This window comes from Nicotiana tomentosiformis, chromosome 5 (assembly GCF_000390325.3).
Source record: "Nicotiana tomentosiformis chromosome 5, ASM39032v3, whole genome shotgun sequence".
NCBI classification, from domain to species: Eukaryota; Viridiplantae; Streptophyta; class Magnoliopsida; order Solanales; family Solanaceae; genus Nicotiana; species Nicotiana tomentosiformis.
The window spans coordinates 123,592,717-123,612,891 of record NC_090816.1 but is presented as its reverse complement, the minus strand read 5'-3'; the positions used below and the strand labels follow the sequence as shown (position 1 = coordinate 123,612,891).

Genomic DNA, 20,175 nt, shown 5'->3' with positions numbered 1-20,175 from the left:
CGCGGCCGCAGAACCCGGGATGTGCGGTCAGCACAATGAGGGGTCTCATTGTGTATTATAAAACCGAGGGTTTGGGTATTATTTCACATTTGGACTTTGGGAGCTCGGTATGTGACGATGTTTCGTAGGTTTTTCAAACAATTCATTGGGGTAAGTGTTCCTTTTCCTATATTAATTATATTTCATGATTCCATTCATTTACATCATGAATCCGTGAATTTATGGAAGAAAAATCAGATTTTTATAAAATCTTCCAAAAATATAAAATTAAGATTTGAAGATCAATCTGATGTCGGAATTCGATAATTTTTATATGGTTGAACTCGTATCGGAACGGGTGTTCGAATTTCGTAGTTTTTCTAGGATTCGAGACGTGGGTCCCACTGTTGATATTTTAGATGAATTTTAGATTTTAATCCGGAAATTTTTTTAATTTCGTACGGTATTGATTCCTACGATTTGTATTGAGTATATTGAAATGTTTATGACTAGATTTTAGGATTTCGGACACGAATTCGCGAGGCAAAGGTTTTTTGCAATCTTGAATTTGTTTGCAAAGCGAGGTAAGTGTCGTGGTTAACCTTCGCTTGAGGGAATAGAACCCTTGAATTATTGGTTATGTGAAATTCATGTGAACGACGTATAGGCGAGGTGACGAGTGTCTATACGTCGTCAAATTAATTGGTTGCCTAATTATTTGAAAATCATAGATTATTTTAAATCATGAATTAATTATTATATTAATTATTTCTCTCATATTGCTTGCTCAATATTATGCCTTGAATCCATGTTATAATCGTTACATGTTTATTTGACCTATGTGATTAAATTTCTACTTAGATGTAGTATATTAGAAATTAAATTGTCTATTTTCTCCTTGATTTTCACAATTAATTGCTACTTGTCATTACTTGTCCCTAAATAATCTATAAATATTGTGTGCATTGTTGCCTAATAACTTCTTACTGAATGTGGTATTTATTGGAGTATTTTATTATATTTAAGAGTTGTTAAATTATATTATTGGAGCGGGTTGCACGCCGCAACGAAAATAAAAATTAATATATTAGGGGATCGGGTTGCACGCCGCAACGGATTATATTTTTAGTTTGTATTGTTGGAGAGGGTTGCCACCGCAACGGAAATTGATTGAGGAAATAAAACTGAATATATTGGGGGATCGGGTTGCACGCCGAAACGGATTGTATTTTAAGTTTATATTGATGGAGCGGGTTGCACGCCGCAACGAAAATTTATTGAGGAATTATATTGTTGGGACGGGTTGCACGCCGCAACGGAAATTGATTGAAATAATAATTGGTTATGACTGCCGAGTTGGATTCAACTATTAAAATGAGTTACCTGATTTATTTCTATTATTGTTGTTATTATTATTATTGCGTATAGGTTAATGTAAGTGACATGTCTTAGCCTCGTCACTACTTCGTCGAGGTTAGGCTCGACACTTACTGGGTACATGGGGTCGGTTGTACTCATACTATACTCCGCACTTATATATACTTTTCCGCAACCTATATGTAATGTACATTAAACTGAAATTAGCAAAATTAATGTTGTTCAACATAAATAAACTACCTGATTATCAATGGAGAACAAACTATAAATATAAATAAAGAATACTAGTATTAGTTAAATTACCTGATTATCAATGGAGAATGAAAGGAACTGATCACCCCAGAGACTAGGGGAGAAGTCGGCGACGGGGCGAACAATCTCTTCTTCATAGTTTGCAACTGCTGCTGAGGCCATTGCTAATTAAAGATGAGTGTATTTTTACTTGTTCTTTTAAGTTTTAAGGAAGAAAGAAAGGAACTCTACTTAAATGGAAGAGAAGGGACAAGTATATATAGTGGTGAGAGACTAGTTAATGTAATTGATCAAAAGCACCTAATCATTTAATTTCCCAGTTGCCTTACTAGACTTTACACTAGCTAGCAGCCTTTTGATTCATTGTTGGCGTCTGGGGTCTATTGATCCAGTTTCCCAAATATTTTATTTATTTGTTTCGTCAACTGAATAATATTATTTAAAAAGGCACAAAATAAGGGAGTACTGTAGAGTTGTTTCCTGGAACTATCAAATTCCTATTACTTTATTTATAAAACCTAATGTCATTGTTGCGGCATAAATTTCAATTATTAATGCAGAGTCCACTTTGATGAACTTAAAGACTAGTGTACGTAGTATTTATTTAGGTCAGTTTAGAGTTAAATTGACTGGATGGTCTAAAAGTTAATCAAACAGTTTTCACGAACCAAGGTTTTGTCGAAATTGTAAAGGTCCAAAATTGCAATTTCTCACAACAAAGACGTTTTTTGAGCGAGTCCCACCGCGAGGTGTACTGGCAGGGCATAAGTATCGTGGAGCATAAGCCCTGACATTCACCTAGGCAAAGTGTTACAAAGCAAAGTGTTATGCTTTGTTTTCTCCACACAAAAAAAAATGAAATTTTAAATATATTAATTTCAAGTTAGTTTTTGAATTTAAAATTTCTTTTGGTATCGCTCTAGTTTTTATATTGTTTTGATGACATAGGTATAATGTATCTTTATGCCTTTTATTTTTTCAAGTAAAAAAAGTTGCATGGTCGCGCGCGCATGCGCATACATACACACACACACACATTTTTATATATATATATATATATATATATTAATTCTATAATTTTCTTTAACTTTTCACAATTTTAGTGTATTTTTCTGATTTATATAATGATTTTATAAATTTATAAAATATAAAAATAAAACACCCATGGGGCTTACACCTCGCTTCGTGTTAGATAAAACGCCTCATCTTTCACCCACACCTTTTAAAATACTGATTTTAAATAGACAGTTTTATCCTACTATAGTTCTAATTGAAATATAAAACTTTCAAGTTACTTTGGTAATATATAAGTAGATTACGTCTTTTTACATCTAATTCGTAAAGCTTTGGTAATATATAAGTAGTTTACTTTGGTAATATATAAGTAGTTTACTGTCTTTTAAAACTTTCTTTTTACATCTAATTGGTAAAGCTAGATGATGGGCTTGTACAGCAATTTGGAAATTCCTATTCTTGACCAATTTTGTAAAAATACTGTTATACGTCCTTAAGAATCCGAGGTCAATGTTACTAACTTTATAATACTGAACAGCATACAGAGTTTACAAATGAATGAGGTATATATGACACTGAAAAACAATGAATTTGCTACAATTAAAAATTGCGATTACAAAATGCAAGTGCCACAGATGACATAAAGAAAGCAAGTGAAAAGAATGCTACATGTGTTTTTTCAATCATTTCCTAATCTTCACACACAACCATATATGTTCAACAAAAATTCCAAAGTCGCACGTCCTCTAACAAAACAGCATTACAAGAATTTCTTTTGCAAGCTGGCAGTAATGGGGAAAAAAACTGAGGTTGCAAATGCGCAAATTGATTTTCATGCTCATCCAGTAATCCACTTCCAAGCACCGCCCGAGCCCTGTTTCTGGACAGATGCAGCACGCTCCATGTCACGTTCCAATTCAGATTTCTCTTTTCGTAGAGCTTGAACTTCCTCCTCTATAGACTGCATGGATTCGAGCATCTTTTGTAGCTCCGCTATTTGTGCCTGAGGATGATATAAAAGCTCATGTTTTGAATTGAGACATATTTGATTTGATTGCTCTGATATAGGACAGTATTGTCAAAGGTGAAAAGCTCTAAAAAGCACTCTAGGTCAATTGGGGCTTTAAGCTCAAAGCGCAATTTAAGTGTGGGCTTTAGTTTAAAAAGGCGCAATGCAAGAAAAAAAATAAAAATATACATGTAATTCAAGAGAAAAGTAACAAATTCATTTATATTGTTTTCTTAACAGCTAATATACTTATTTGCCGATTATATTTGTAGTCTAGCATTGCTCTATTCAAGATAGAACTCATGGGCAATAAGGGGCATATCTTGGTGCCTTGCCTACACTGAAGCGCAGCTTAAGTGACGCGAAGCGCCCTCCCTGAGCTTGTGTAAGCTTCAGGGCTTAAGCGCGCCTTAAATGAGCCTTTGACAACACTAATAGAGGATACGGAGGGGAGAATTAGACTTTAAGTTCAGAAAGGAAAGAAGTGTCAGAAGTATAACCTCCAGTTTAGCACATGTTGATCTCTCAGATATAAGTTGACCTTGAACTGACTGAAGCTCCTGTAATGAAGCAATGAACGTAAAGAATTGATAAGTACGTGATTATCAATTCCTATAGAGCATATCACTCTAATGAGAGTACCTTGGACAAGTCAGCATGAGTGTTATTGACTTCTTCAATCTTGGCCTTGAGATTAGCATTTTCTGCTTGGACGTCTGCAAGCAATGACTCCAACGCCTTTTTTTGTTGTCCAATTGCACTAATTTGGGCTGAAAGCTTTTGCTGAGTGTTATCAACATGGACTTCCTTAAAATTGGAATCTTCTCTTTCAGATAAATCCAACTTTTCAGGTTTAGTTAAGGCATATGCAGCTCTAACAGAAGCTGCTGCTGCTTCGGCCGCTGGTGACTGAAGTATCTTGGGATGTAATACATCCCTTGGTTTAGGCCTCATAACATATACCTAGGCCAAATGAAATGCAGTAATTTAGGAAAGAAGGCTTCGTAGCACAAAACCGTTTAGTCTTAATACCATTTCCTCTCAGACTAGAACTAACGAACATATGATGAATAATCCCTCCTTCCCAGTCAAGTAATAGTTATATGAGACAATGAATTGGATTTGGTGCTTATCAAATGTATGGAGAAGCAAAAGAGGAAGACATGACCCAATGCTTCTGTAATCCATTTATCTCCCCACAAGAAACTCTAAGGCTGTTGAAGAAAAGCGAATATCAAGGATTTAGCAGATACCTCGTTATTGTACTTCCCATTGTAGCCACCAAAAGCAACCAAGAATTTCTCACCATCAAGTAATGCTGAAGACACACTCAGTCCCTGTTTCAAATGCCATATCAGACAGAATCGTCAACAAAACCTAAAGACCAATTTAGAAAAAGAAATACACAACCTCAACGAAGTTTATGAATACTGGGAAATCATATTGTCTTAGGCAATGGCTACTAAATAAACATATTGAACAGAGTATCTTAAGCTAATGGAGTTTACCAGAATATTTTTTCCCTTATGGGTTATGGAGTTTACAAGAATTAAGCAAGTGTTTCCTCAAAATCTACAAGTTCTAGATAAGTGTACTACAACCACACTCTCTTTAAATTTTTTTAAGATTACAAAAGAGATTTTAAACATATTTGTACAGTTAACTTCAATTGAAGGAACAGCCTTGATTCTCTGGTAGAAAAATCAATTTGATTCTGGGAAGCAAAGTAAAGTGAAAAATTTCCCCATATCAATATTATTTTTCTCTTTCCGCATTAACTATTTTTCATGGCACAATTTCAGATTTTTTTCCTTCAGTTTGTTGAAAGAATAATTTCCTCCACTGAAATAGAAAGAGTAGAGCTGGTTCATCAGTGTCGACATATTACAAATACCTGCTCAACTGTGTCCCGACACAATTCTAACCAAGGAGTGAAGGACATAGTCCCATAGCTTACTAAAAGGTCTTTTTTTGGATAGGTTATGTAACACTCCGTAAATTCGGACTAGGTGTGGATGTGTTAAATGAGTATTAATTTGATAGTTTAGACATGTGAAATCCTATCGGGATGAGTATGGGTGGAAATAGTTGTTTTGGAATCAAGACGGAGAGTGAGGTGCATAAGATTCGATAAAATCGACTAAGTTTATGTAAGGTCTGTCTTCTAGCAGGATTTAGTAAAAATATGCTGAGAAGTTGGGAAAACTTAAAACATCAAAGTTGTAGCTCTTTGAAATACCTTTCCAATGATATATTGTGGAGTCCTAACGGATGTTTGTGCAAAAAGTTATGCGCGTTTTACTGAACAATGCGCAGTATGCGCGCCAAGGTGCGCACCCGCGGCAGCGCACTTGTGGCAATGCTACTACTGCCCTTGCTACGCGTTTGGGCCTTCAGCTGCGTGGGAGCGTACCCCGGGGGTCGTTTTAAAAGCCCTACTTCGTCCTCCACACCCCAAAACACGAAAACTTGATCTAGAAAGGGAAGCTCTCAAGAACATAACTTCCTCCAAGGTCCCTCCAACATCCAAGGTAAGTTCCAATGATGATTCTAAGTTAATTTTAATTCTCAAACACCTTATTAACATGGGTAAACCCTCCAAATCATTAGATATTCGATTGAGACATCATTGGTGGGAAAAGAAACCCTAGAAATCGAATTCACGAGGATTGAACGTCAAAAAAAGTAATATCTTCACCTCTAAATGATTATAGCATTGGATTCGTGATTGTAGACTCTAAGTTCATGAGATATGAGTTGATGGGTTTGATAGAAAAGCATGAACGATTATTGGTTTGGGTTGTTGATTGCTGAATATTGATTAAGGGTGTTGTCTATATTATGGGTGATGAAGAATGATATTGATAATAACAATTTGAGATTTTAGAATTATCAACATAGAGCAAGAGAATGGGTTGTTGGCCGTAGAAACACTATTAATAAGGGCTATGGAGCTTTATGCCCACCAAGTGACCAAAACATGAGTATTATTGCTAATATGGGATCCTTTTGACTTGTATTGCTATAGATTAAAATTGAAACAGTTGGCGAATGTTGTATTACGCTCAAGAGCGAGAAGTTAAGGTGTGTGAGGCTAACTCTCTATGTGTGGGACTGTTAAGGATTCTCCCTACACAACGTTTCTTCTACAACATTACTAATTGCCTTAGAAAAGCTTAGTTCCTTGAATAGTTGCAGGGCTTCTATTCTCTAGCTTCGTAATTCGTTCATGACTTTTATTCCTAGCGTTGTGAGCTCAGTGCGTAATCAATATAGAGTTGTGTTTGATGCCCATGAGTCTCGGTCTAGATTACTCATCATGTCATAAACAGTTGAAGCTTCAGTTCTCATAATCAGTTCATGAATACATATTTCAGTCTAGTTCTATTCCGCATTCCAGTATCATGTAACTCGGTATGATTCAGTATTTCAATATCATGTATTACACTCAGATCCTAATTTTAAATCCCTGAATGTTGAACACTTGTATTTGGGCCTGAGGCCGTAGTTTATGCATGTTTGGGCCTCAGGTCTTAGTTTATGCTTTATGCATCTTTGGGCCTGAGGCCGTAGTTATGTATACGTATACTTGGGCCCGAGGCAGTAGCTTGTGCATATATATATTGTGCCTGAGGCCGTAGTTTATTTAGATAAACAAGTAGTTCATCATTCAGAAGAGGGAGTATCCATATCCTTACTTCCTTTGTTCAGTTATCAATTATCAGTTATAGTTGCCATTTCATCAGTGTTATCATTTCAGTTTCAGTTTCAACAAATATCATTTCAGCTATCGGTTATCAGTTCTCAGTTATCAGCTCAGTTTCAGTTTCAGCATTTACAGTTCTCTTTCAGCTGTTTTACATACTAGTGCAATTCAAATGTACTGACGTCCCTTTCACCCGGGACTTGCATCTCACGATACAGGTAATGATTTACAGGTTGACGATTCAGAGCGCTAGGATTCTCCTACCAGCTATTTGGTGGGCCCCAGTTCTTTCGGGGCATTATCATTACTTTACAGTCTTTACGTATTTACAAACAGGTCAGTGTTTTCAATACTTCATCAGAGGCTTCATAACAGTGTTGTCAAAGGCGCGCTTAAGCCCTGAAGCGAGACTCAAAACACATTGAGTGCTTCGCCTCGCTTTGTGGGTGCTTTAGTGTCGCATCAAAACTCTAAGGCATACTTTTCATTGTCAATGAGTGTAATCCTGAACATGCGACCTTAAACAATTGATATTTCACTTTATCGTGAATTGTTTTTCAATTTTTTTGCCCATATATTTGTTATTCATGCATATAATGATTAGTCTTGGACTACATGCATATTTTTACTTTTTCTCCCGTTGCGCCTTTTTTCATTAAAGCCCACGTTTTATTTGCGCTTTGCGCCTAAAGCCCCAATGGACCTTAAAGTTTTTTTGCGCTTTTCGCCTTTGATAACACTACTTCATAGACTAGAGTAATAATTAGACAGTCACAGGCTTTTCATGTTAAGCAATGTTGGCTACAAATATGTTTTCAAACTTATATTAGTGCTTTCGCATTTTAATTTATATCATTCAGACTTTCAGCATATCAGCATGTGTTAGCTTATCTTCCGCATTCAGTATGTTATGATATCAGATGTTGATTCAGCTAGTCAGTTGGTTCACTCGGTCGCATGTAGTCAGGCACCGGGTACCGTATTACGTCCAGGCCCAGGTGCGAGGCGTGGCAGGTTACTTAGGGATGGCAAACGAAGCGGGACGGGGCGGGTTTAAGTTTATGCGGTGCAGGGCGGGGGCGGGACTGGTTCAAGTATTTTTTTTAATTTAACTACGGTTGCGGGTTATGCATTTGTTTAATACCTGCATCGCGCATTTGATGCTTTTCGTCGAAGAAGATTCAAATGTTTTCGTAAAGATGTTATCTGCTTTCTCAATTGTAATCTGTTTTATAAATTTTCCCTTGCTCGTCTTTATATTTTATTTTTATTTTAAATTTTGTTAGTTCATTAATCTCCTCTTTTCTTGCTCCTTTAAACTTAAAGGTGTGGGTCATACAATATATTCTAGCTATAAATCTGAACATATTCAGATATTACCAATAATTCAAGCTCTTTTTCTTCTTTTTTGTTTTCCTTAATTTTCTTAAACTGTTCTATAAGGACCATATCTGACTAGCGCTCTTCGACAAATTTATCTAATGTAGCATACTAGTTTTAAGAAGATATATTTAAAATTGATTATTATAACTAACTCACTAATCAAATTACTACTTTGTTATGGAGTAATATGCTAAAAGATATTTTCTAACAAGATTAGGAGTAGACATACAGTAGCACATGGAATACATTATTGACATAGCTGGAACTACCGAGAAAAAGAGAAAAGAAGGTCATAGGTTATCGTTAATTTTTTTGGAAAAAAAATTCAAAGAGAAACTACTCGTTAAAATGAAAATCATATAGATTGTATTGATTGTATTAAGTTGTTTGTGGCTAGATTCGAGTCGTTCGGAGGCCGATTCGCGAGGTAATATTTTGCTATGCGGGGCAGGGCGGGTTGAACTTTATGTGGGTTAAGGCTGTACCCGCCCCGCAACCCCCCCCCAAAATTGCCATATCTAAGGTTACTAGAAGTTTTCAGTAAAGAAACCTTAGATATACCAACATGATGTCAGTCCAACAGATACCACTGCGTTAAGGGAAAGATATTCTTCCTTAAAAAAGGGGATATCTAATTTCCAGGAAGAAGGTCCATTGCAGAAAATATAACGCTGGGGGAGATAGTTAGCAGATGATAACCTCACTTGTGAGCGGATCTCTCCCCTTTACAGTTGCTAATACTGAAACTACAAGCTTCGACATATTTAACACAAGAGTTTCTGGCACACCTGCAAAAAGAATAACATTTAAACATAAAAATAGAAATAAAAAGATCTGTGCATCATAAGTCAGAATGCACAGAGGGTATGATTGAAGAGGCTGCTTAAATGTTTTACTTACCGCTTCTGTTATCTCCACCACCAACGATATACCAGTTGTCACCTAGAGTAACACCAGCATGACCAGCTCTTGGACTAACCAGATCCCCCTGAAGTTGTGGTCGCGACCATTCCATCTGCCAATGAAGAGGAGGTTTTCTTAATTTTACAATCCAACTGACTACAATTATTAATAGTACTTTTATTGGAGATCATTCAAAGGACAAAATGGCTGCATCGTGAGTACTAAAATGGCTGCATCCAAACAGGTAAACTATACCGTTTCCAAGTCAAGGACATGAAGATCGTTGAAAAATACTGAATGAGAACATCCACCCAGAATCAGAAGGTAGCGATCGGCATGGAGTGCAGCTGTATGATCGAATCTGGGAGCTGGGGATGTCTGCCTATCAAAGCACAATGAATTAATGCAGACACATAATTAGTGAAGAAATAAATTTAGTCAGATACTTACGTGGTCTCAACAGTACTCCAAGTCATTGTCTCTAGATCAAGAACATTAACATCATTTAGCAGAAACCTATTCCGGTCTTCTCCACCAAACATTATGAGTTTAGATCCAAAAATGGTAACAGATTGCCCACCTCGGGCTACCTGGAAGACACAATAGACAAGAAGCAACATTACAGCTCTCAACTAGAAAGAAGCAACATAACGGCAATCAGTAGTAAGGTGACCAGCAGATACACCATGAAGTGAGAGCGAGACTCGTGTAGTTCCAAAAAGTTCTAGAATTGCCCAAAAAGAAGGCTATGAAAGGGAAAGAGTGAAACCTTAGAGGAGGATGGTTACTTACCGGAAGTTTTCCAAAGGTCTCTATGACACCACATTCATATGATTGAAGATCGATGAACCGAACTGCAAAAGATACACCAAGAAGATTTGAATTTAAGATGAATAAGCATCGGTTCCTAGTTTTAAAAGGCTCCAAAGGACAACAAACCTGTTACTGTATCAGAAACATCCTTTGAGTGACCAGCAAGAAATAGAAGTTTATTTTCCCACTTAATCTGCCAACAATGTCAAAGAGCAGCACCGGAACAAGAAGAGAAGAGAAATCATACATCATTGGTTATTAGCTAGAGCGAGTGAAATGGAAATTACCTGACTAAACAAACATATAAAATTGAAGGAGAAAAAAAAAAAGCAGATACAGCAAATAAAGCAATTAACAGGTGAAACATAATAATATTAGGTCAATTCTCACCATATTGTGGCCAGAGGTAGCTGGAAGAACTCCAGAATTCAACTTTATAACGGACCATGTCAAACTCTTTAGATCAAAAACCTTTGGAATGGAATTAAATAAAGAAAGAAAAGAACATCAGTGTACGTGAAATCAAAAACTGTTATAAAACTGGAAAAATACTTGGAATTGTCAAACAAGAAAAATTGATCATAAGATCGACCAAATACCTGAATGTCAGACAGGTATCGTCCATTACGACTTCCACCAATGATGTATAATTTTCCATCAACTGTAGCAGCTGCATGCTACAGTGCAATAAGAAAGTCGTATAAGAAGTAACAGCCCAAGATATAATCAGAAGACCCACGAAATAAAAGTACCATATTGGGATAAAGAAAAGAATCAGAATATGCATGACAACACTGTTATAAAGCTTCAATGGAAGAAACAAAGAAGTCAAAAATGGCATAACCAATACAAGATCTTGCACAATGTGATCATGTAGGTTAATATAAAACATAGAAGTAGGGAAACCTTGTAGCGTGCAGCTGGTCTCGGACCAGACACAGACAGAGGAGTCCATTGGTCATAGGTTAAATCGAAATACCAATTTTGACCATCAGATCCCATAGCAGCTTAATTTTGATCTCAAGCAAACTTGTCTGTTTGGACAGCACCAAAGAAATCAGTTACAGGTATAGCAGAGCACATAACATCATACATTACGCGTTATGAAATCGAAATATAGAACCAGAGTTTGATGATAGTAAAGAATAATGAATTCTGTTCCTCATAAAGAGAGTGAGAATTTTTGGGGTAAAGGGTGGGCTGTTTATCAAGAGCTGAGCCAACCCTTTGCTTGAGCGGGAGCAGCTTATAGGAAATCCCGCTAACCAGTTATCCATCAATTTTTACAACCAATTATGGAACTGAATTTGGTTAAAAATTGGATTTTTTCTAATGAACAATGTTTGCTTAATTGAGTAGAAAGTAACACAAATAGTAACCTAAAATTTAAGTTGTTAAGTTTTCAAAACTTACTAATTATTGTGTATATATAAATATATTTCAACGCATAATGTACTATATTTTAAATAAATCTTAAAATAACACTTCAAAACAAAATTCCCCAATACAGTGCAAAACAAGAACTGAAAATCAGATGCTAGGAAAACTCAACTTGAAATGAGAATTTACGTCAATAGCTTACATCATAAAAACACAGTCAGGTGCATACACAAGTTAATCAAAGCATGATATTCCGTTTCTAAAGAAAAGAATCAGTTAAAGATCAATCAAAACTAGGTGAGATATTAAGATCTGTCAAACTTAATGCTATAAAATGTACCAAATCACTGGAATTAACAACCAAAAAAATAATGCTGGCAACTGAAAACAATCAAAAGACTGGATTTTTAGCAAGATCAAACAAAACAAAGAGAATTATATGAACCAAGCAACATAACTTTATAAATGACAATTTAATTAATCTCAGCTTCATCAGTATTGCTGGAAAAAAGAACCCACAAATGTCTCTTAGCTAACTGAATAATTCCGCCACAAATCTTGTATACTCTAAAAACCTATACATGTGTGAATCTCAACTAACAATTACATGCAGCAGATCATTTAGGTCAAATCTACAATTTAGTAATCTCTCATTTCGATTATTTTCTATCATAAATTGCATTGAAAAAATACACAATTTTACCAAAAAAAAATACAACAAAAAAAAAAAAAAGGGTTATCAAAAATGCTGATTTTCGCATCAATCCATTTGGGAAAATCGTCAAGCATATCAGAATTATATGAATACAGTAATTTTTCACATATAAAATTCATTGACAAATCAACATAATTGGACAGAAAAATGATTTAAACAGAATAAAAGAAACTTACAGCAAATTGCGGATACGGATCTGAAAATGAGCTGAGATCGGACGGCGGGAATCGTCCGATCTCCGGAGGAACAATGGGAGTGAACGGACTAAAGGTAACGGAATGAGATCTTGGGATGGTCTCAAGTTCCTTTTTATTTGGTTACTAAAATTAGATGGAGTATAAAAACGTACTAAAACAATTTTAATAAAATAAATCTAACTTGTTGTTCACATAAAATATTATGTGAAAGGCCAAACTCAAAGAAGTATACTCAATTGTCATACAAGTCATGTGCGGCACCAGAATTAATCCCGAAGCGGTTCAAAATGTCCGATGTGCCAAGTATGACGGAACTTCAGACTCTTAGGAGCACGTTACCACTTACACAATGGCGGTGAAGGGAAATGATTAAGATCCTCACGAAATTGAATCTGTTTTGCTGAAGAAATTTGGAGAAACTCTCATGAGGGGAGCCTTGATGCGGTATTCACTGTTAAACGAGCATTCCATAGACTCCTTTGAGATGCTCGCGGACTCTTTCATCAAGGCTCATGCCGGGGCCAAAAAAGTGCAGGCCCGAAAGGCTAACATATTCAGGATTGCGCAAGAAGAGCCCGAGTTACTACGAGAATTCGTTACCCGTTTCCAGAAGGAGAGAATGTTGCTCCCAACTATCCCGGATGAATGGGTTGCTGAAGCATTCACCAAGGGATTGAATACGAGAAGTTCAGACGTTTCCCGGAAACTAAAGGAAAGCCTACTTGAGTTTCAAGCAACGACTTGGGCAGATATCCACAACTGGTACGAGTCAAAGATAAAGATCGAAGATGATCAGGTTGGTTTTCCATCGTCGGCCAAAGGATGGGAGAAGAACAAAGAAAAATCAAAAGATGATTACGACATGGACGGACGGACTTCGAGGGGCCAGTTTTGCCCTACGAACAGACCGAAAGTCACAGCAGAGGCTTCCGGACAGTGGACAAGTTCGTCGTGGACAGAAGGATTGATCGCGATCGAAATAATAAATCACTGCAAGATAAAGAAGCGTGAGGATCATGGGATCCTTCTTACCCCAAGTTATTGGAATACAACTTCAACATTAGTACAGTGGAGTTAGTGTCAGCTATGAAAAACATCAAAGAAGCACGATTCCCAAAACCAATGAGATGTTATCCCAGCCAAAGGGATCCCAACTTATCGTGTGAATACCATGGGACGAATGGCCACCGGACAGGGGGTTGTCGACACCTCAGGGAAGAAGTGGCAACATTATTGAAGAATGGTCACCTCGGAAAATTCTTAAGTAACCTAGCTAAGAACAATTATGGTCGTAACTGGGATGATGCGGAACCCTCGAAATAAGGAGAAGATCCCCCGTGCCAAACGAACAATATGATCTTTAGAGAAAATGAGATCAACGGGGTTACCTTTTCGGCAGCAAAAAAGACGAAAGTATTAATAACTCATAGCAAAAGGCTTGGGGAAGACGATATCACTCTTACGGAGGAAGACGCTGATGGATTGCTGCTAATATATAATGTCGCACTCGTAATTTCTTTAAATGTGCTAGATGTTAAGATTAAACGTGTTCTAGTGGATCCAGGAAGTTCAGCTAATATCATACAATGGAGAGTATTAGAGCACGCTAAACTCATCGGAAGCATTATTCCGGCCACAAAGCTCCTCGTCGGATTCAACCTCACGAGCGTGACAACCCAATGAGAAATTTTATTTCTCACAAATGCCGAAGAAGTAATGAAAATAACTCTCTTCGAAGTGGTAGATGGTGGGAAGGCCATGGTTGCACGAGATGAAAGTTGTATCATCAACATATCATCAATTGTTGAAGTTTCCAACACCTGAAGGAATTAAGCAGATAAAGGGTGACCAACCGGCGTCAAGGGAGATGAATGCAATTTCGGTCTCCAGTGGCAAAGGAAAGGAATGTGCGACATAGCAATTACAGGAACCAGCACTTGCTCCCGAACTAGATGAAGTTAGCCCGAGGGCATAGGCGTCGGAATATTATCAGGTGTCGAGATATTTTCAGGTTCCATAAGAGATGAATGCAACGAAATCCACAACATAAGAGATTGAGCAAGTTGCATTGTTCGAAGAATTCCTAGAAAGGAAGTTCCACTTGGGGACAGGACTACACCCGGAGCTCAAGTCTGACTTTATTAAATTCCTTAAATCTAATGCCGATTGTTTTGCATGGTCGCATGAGGATATGACAGGTATCCCGACAGAGGTAGTCGTACACAAGTTAAGCTTGGATCCCACCATACCTCCGGTAAGACAAAAGAAACGCCCTATTATCGAAGCCAGGAATAAATTCGTCAAAGAAGAGGTAACCCACTTACTTAATATTAGTTATCCGAGAGGTAAAATATCCAGACTGGTTAGCCAATGTAGTAGTAGTTCCTAAGAAGAAGAATAATTTTTGCATGTGTGTAGATTATAAAGATCTTAAGAAGGCATGCCCTAAGGACTCGTTCCCACTGCTAAACATTGATAAAATGATTGATGCCACAGCCGAGAACGAGTTAATGAGTTTCCTCCATGCTTATTCCGGGTACAACCAAATTAAGATGAACTCGGAAGGATCAGGAAAAAACTTCATTTATAACAAATTTAGGTACATATTGCTACAATATAATGTCGTTCGGGTTGAAAAAAGCCAAAGCCAATAATCAACGGCTCGTGAACAAGATGTCTGAAAATAAAATAGGGAAAACTATGGAATTTTATATAGACGATATGCTCGTTAAGTCTTTGAATGCATGTGATCACCTTAAGCATATGTAAGAAACTTTTGACATTTTAAGGAAGCATAATATGAAATTTAACACCGAGAAATGCGTGTTCGAGGTCAGCTCTGATAAGTTTTTGAGATTTATGGTATAGTAAAAGGGGAATTGAGGTAAACCCCGATAAGATTAAGGCCATAGAAGACATCCCGGACCAACTGTCAAATGTGAAGGAAGTCCATAGGCTCACAGGAGATTGGCAGTTTTGAGCAAGTTTATTTCCCGGTCATCAAAAAATTGTCATCGTTTGTTTGCACTGCTCAAAAAGAAAAATAATTTCGAATGGACCCCGGAGTGCCAGCAGACTTTGAGGGATTTGAAAAAGTACTTGCCAAGTCCTTCATTGCTTTCAAAACCAAAAGAAGGTGAAATGTTGTTAGTCTACCTCGCGGTCTCGGAAGTCGCGGTAAGTGCGATTTTAGTCCGTGAGGACAAAGGTATGTAATCTCCCACTTATTATGTTAGTAAAATTTTAATGGGAGCATAAAATCATTACCCATATTTGGAAAAATTGTCCTTAGCTCTCACAGTCGTCGCTCGGAAGTTGAGGCCCTACTTCCAATGCCACCCAAAAGTCGTGGTTTACACTTTCCCTTTGCGGAATATCTTCCATAAACTTGAGCTTTTGGGTAGATTGTCCAAATGGGCCAACGAAATGAGTGAGTTCAACACAAAATATAAAACCAAGGACTGAAATTAAGTCGCAAGTCTTGGCTGACTTCGTGGCCGATTTCAGTCCAGGATTACTGCCTCTAGCAACCAAGGAGGCAATAATGGTGTCAGAATCAACATTAGGGGTTTGGACCTTACTTACGTATGAAGCTTCCAACATAAAAGGGTCTAGTCTTGGTATAGTCTTAATCACACCTTCGGGGAAAACCCTAAGACAATCCAGTACAATGGTCTATTTAACTAACAATTAAGCAGAGTATGAAGCTTTGATTGCAGGGCTCGAATTGGCCCAAATACTTGACTCTGAGGTCATCGAAATCAAATGCGACTCATAACTGGTGGTAAATCAAGTCTACGGGATCTTTGAAACCAAATAGGAGCGCATACAACAATATGTGGTAAAGATATATGCTTTGTTGGCGTTATTTCGGGAGTGGTCGATTACTCATATCCCGAAGGAAGAAAACGCAGAAGCAAACGCGTTGGCTAACCTTGGATCATCAACGGGAATAAAGGGATCGAAATCCGGGATGGTAGTACAACTGATGAACTCAATCCTGGATACAGATGGTTACTATGAGACAAATGAGACTAATTTGGTCTGGGACTAGAGAAATGAAATGATCGATTATCTCGAGCATGGAAAGCTACCCAAAGACCCCAAAGAATCTCGTGCGTTGTGAGCCAAAGCAACGCAATATAGCTTTAAGAGAGGTCAATTGTATAGAAAAAATTTTCAAGTCCTGCTGGCCCGATGCCTAGGGGCATCCGAAGCTAACTATGTCATGAAAGAGGTTCACGAAGGGATATGCGACAACCATTTGGGCACAGGTTCCTTAGTGTTAAAGTTGGTAAGGGAATGATATTATTGGCCTCGCATAGAACAACATGCCAAAGACTTAGTACAAAAATGTGATAAGTGCCAACATTACGCACCGCTGGTGTATCGACCGGCAGAACCCTTACATTCGATTATGTACCCATGGGCGTTCATGAAATAGGGGATGTACATCGTCGGACCACTACCGCCGGCTCCCGGAAAGGTAAGATTTCTTTTAATTTTGACTGACTATTTTTCTAAGTGGGTGAAAGCAAGTCCTTATCAGAACGGCGAGTGTGAAGTAGTGGATGTCTTGAGGGAAAATATAATTTGCATGTTCGGAATACAAAAAGAGATAGCATGAGATAATGGTCCTCAATTTATCAGTGCAATAGTTACAAAGTTCCTCGAAGATTTAAAATAAAAAGGATCACATCTACACCCTATCATCCGAGCTCAAACGGTCAAGCGGAGTCAACGAACAAAGTAATTATTAAAAACCTCAAGAAAAGGTTGGAGGCAGCAAAAGGTAATTGGCCCGAGGAATTATCTGGAGTTCTATGGGCATACCGAACAACAGCCAAATCGAGCACAGGAGAAACGCCCTTTTCCCTTGTGTACGGTGCAGAAGCTTTAATCCCAGTAGAAGTAAGGGAATCCACCTTGAGATATTTCCAAGCAGAAGAAGAATCAAACAACAAAGCAATGTCAGTCAACTTGGAGCTACTAGATGAGCGCAGGGACTTGGCTTATATAAGAATGGCAACCTAAAAGCAGAAAATGGAGCGGTATTATAATCGAAAAGCCAACCTCCATTATTTCAAAGTAGGAGACCTTCTCCTAAGAAAAGTAACTCAAAACACATGGGAGACCAACGCATGAAAGTTAGGCCCAATGTAGGAAGACCCCTACTGGGTTTTAATTGTCACCAGAAAAGGTTCATATGAATTGGAGAACCAAAATGGTGAAAAATTGCCCATCAACTGGAACGTGATGCACCTCAAAAGATATTATTGCTGATAAACATTATCCGAACGGAAAGTATGTGTTGCACTCTTTTTCCCTTCATTCGATTTTTGTCCCAATTGGGTTTTTCTGGCAAGGTTTTTAATAAGGTAGTAACAGAAAGCATACTATAAAGACAACATCAATAAGACCTTTAATAGCAAGGCACACAAGCAAAGATCCACTCGGGGACGGTTAGATAATATTTTGTTCTATAACAAATTCCCACCGGAAGTTAAGTTTGCTATGAGCAAAGGTTACTTGACCGTTGACGAGCGCAAACCACTAGAGGATTGTTAGATAGTCCTTCACACGATAGCATAAATTCCTGAGGGAAAGTAAAGTATGTTACCTAGTTAAGGATTATCTAGTAATTGTGAGCACCTAATTTTTTACCGTGTTTGAATATTTTCCGCTCCCGTCTTTTGCGCGGGTCCCCACCAGACCTTGTCCCCCCACGCTTGTCCCCTCCCCCACCAGACCTTGTCCCCCACGCTTGTCCCCTCCCCCACCAGACCTTGTCCCCCACGTTTGTCCCCTCCCCCACCAGACCTTGTCCCCCACGTTTGTCCCCTCCCCCACCAGACCTTGTCCCCCCACCAGACCTTGTCCCCCCACGTTTGTCCCCTCCCCACCAGACCTTGTGCCCCCGTGCTTGTCCCCCCCACAATATGTCCAAACAACCTTAAATAGACCAGATTTCAGTCCGAAAATGAAAAAAGAAAAGAGCCGAAAATCACTCCAAAAATACCTGAAAAATAGCCCTTTTTTCAGCAAAAATTCTCTGCAAAAATAGCCAAAAACGCTGTTAAAAACAGCCCAAAAAAAAAAAATTGAAAACCGTCCATAAACCAGCCCTTAAACCATCTCAAAGACAGCTGCAAAAAGTCCGAAAAAATAGCCTAAAATCACTCCAAAAATACCTGAAAAATAGCCCTTTTCCAGCAAAATTCGCTGCAAAAATAGCCAAAAAAGGGTGACGAAAATCAGCAAGAAAAAGCCATTTTTTCAGCCAAAAAATCCAGCACCAACCCACCCCGAAACAGCCACTATTCCTATGTCAAAATAGAGGCTACCGGCGAGTTCGGGCTCCTTGTTTGAAGTCGATGTTCGAGTCACTTGAGGTTCGAAAGCTCCAGTCCGAGGTTTTGTTGTTGTCCGTTTCTCCGAGCGAGTTTGACAATCGGAGTCCCACTTTGTTGTATACATTTGGAGTTTTATATCAATACACATATTTGAAAAGGTTCACATAAGGTCTCCTTCCCCCTTTAATTAATTCTTTCATTTTTGCTTTTGTTGGTTTAAGTAAAAGTTTTGTCACTTAATTGATATCTTGTATTAGCATGCCTTTGTTTGTCGTCTTAATTCGCTAATTCATATTCTAGATATTTGCTTCATTATTTGTAGTTTATGTCCATGTCACTTGCATTTGCAGTATTTCTATTTTGAACATGTGTCATGGAGTTAAATACTATTTTTTATCATTAGTTTATTTTGTGAAAACTTGGAGAAGAAAGCTGTAAGAAATCTCACTAAGTCAAATGGGTCAATATGACTTGCTACGTGTGGTTTTGGGCCTAACTTTGTCAAGGCTGATAAATGGGTTGTACGTATTTGAGAAGAATTCATGCGATATCTTTACGTTGTAATTTCTTGCTAATTTTCATATGGTGTTGAAATGTAATTATGACTTTTCTCGGCCATCGTCTTTGTTTAGAGGATTAGTTGACATTTTAGCTTCTTTGGTTTGATTATTGGGTATTTAATGTTAGAATATTGATAATTTAATATGTGGCATTCACATCTCATAACTTAGTAGTAATGAACCGTGTTAATAATTTTAGTAATCAATTTTATCCTTTTTCCACATCACAAATACTAAAAATAAAAGCGATTGAGTTAAATTATTAAAAGCGGCTTTAAAAGGTAAAAATGCAATAGGTCTCAAATATGTATTAAATCAGATAATTAAGCCAAGTTGTAGTCAATGAAGCGACCGTGCTAAAACCACGGGACTCGGGGAATGCCTTACACCTTCTCCCCGATCAACGGAATTCCTTACCCGGACTTTGTTTTGCAGACCGATAATAATAGAGTCAAACCTTCCTTTGACTAGGGATTCAAACAAAAGGTGACTTGGAACACCCAAAAAAGCAATTCCAAGTGGCGACTCTGTAAA

General features: G+C 37.8%; 1 protein-coding gene across 1 annotated transcript; it reads right to left on the bottom strand.

Annotated features, from left to right (window-relative positions):
- Window positions 1–3,169: 3,169 nt before the first annotated feature.
- Window positions 3,170–12,847, bottom strand: LOC104113313 (acyl-CoA-binding domain-containing protein 4). Its single transcript, XM_070175284.1, has 14 exons — window positions 12,708–12,847; window positions 11,343–11,470; window positions 11,036–11,113; window positions 10,827–10,907; window positions 10,563–10,629; window positions 10,416–10,477; window positions 10,074–10,213; window positions 9,879–10,005; window positions 9,621–9,735; window positions 9,420–9,508; window positions 4,885–4,968; window positions 4,274–4,594; window positions 4,132–4,191; window positions 3,170–3,625 (listed from the first exon to the last, which is right to left on the bottom strand). Exons 2-14 carry the CDS (start codon window positions 11,436–11,438, stop codon window positions 3,461–3,463), a joined length of 1,485 nt encoding a protein of 494 aa, XP_070031385.1. The 5' UTR covers window positions 11,439–11,470; window positions 12,708–12,847; the 3' UTR covers window positions 3,170–3,460.
- Window positions 12,848–20,175: the final 7,328 nt, after the last annotated feature.

What these genes read in the sequence shown, in the direction of transcription:
- LOC104113313 (XM_070175284.1), bottom strand. Translation starts at nt 11,438, where the DNA reads ATGGGATCTGATGGTCAAAATTGGTATTTCGATTTAACCTATGACCAA. An exon ending in TGTTTCTGATACAGTAACAG is followed by an intron (nt 10,478 to 10,562) that starts GTTTGTTGTCCT and finishes TATCTTTTGCAG; the next exon opens with TTCGGTTCATCGATCTTCAA. An exon ending in ATGGGAAGTACAATAACGAG is followed by an intron (nt 4,595 to 4,884) that starts GTATCTGCTAAA and finishes CATTTGGCCTAG; the next exon opens with GTATATGTTATGAGGCCTAA.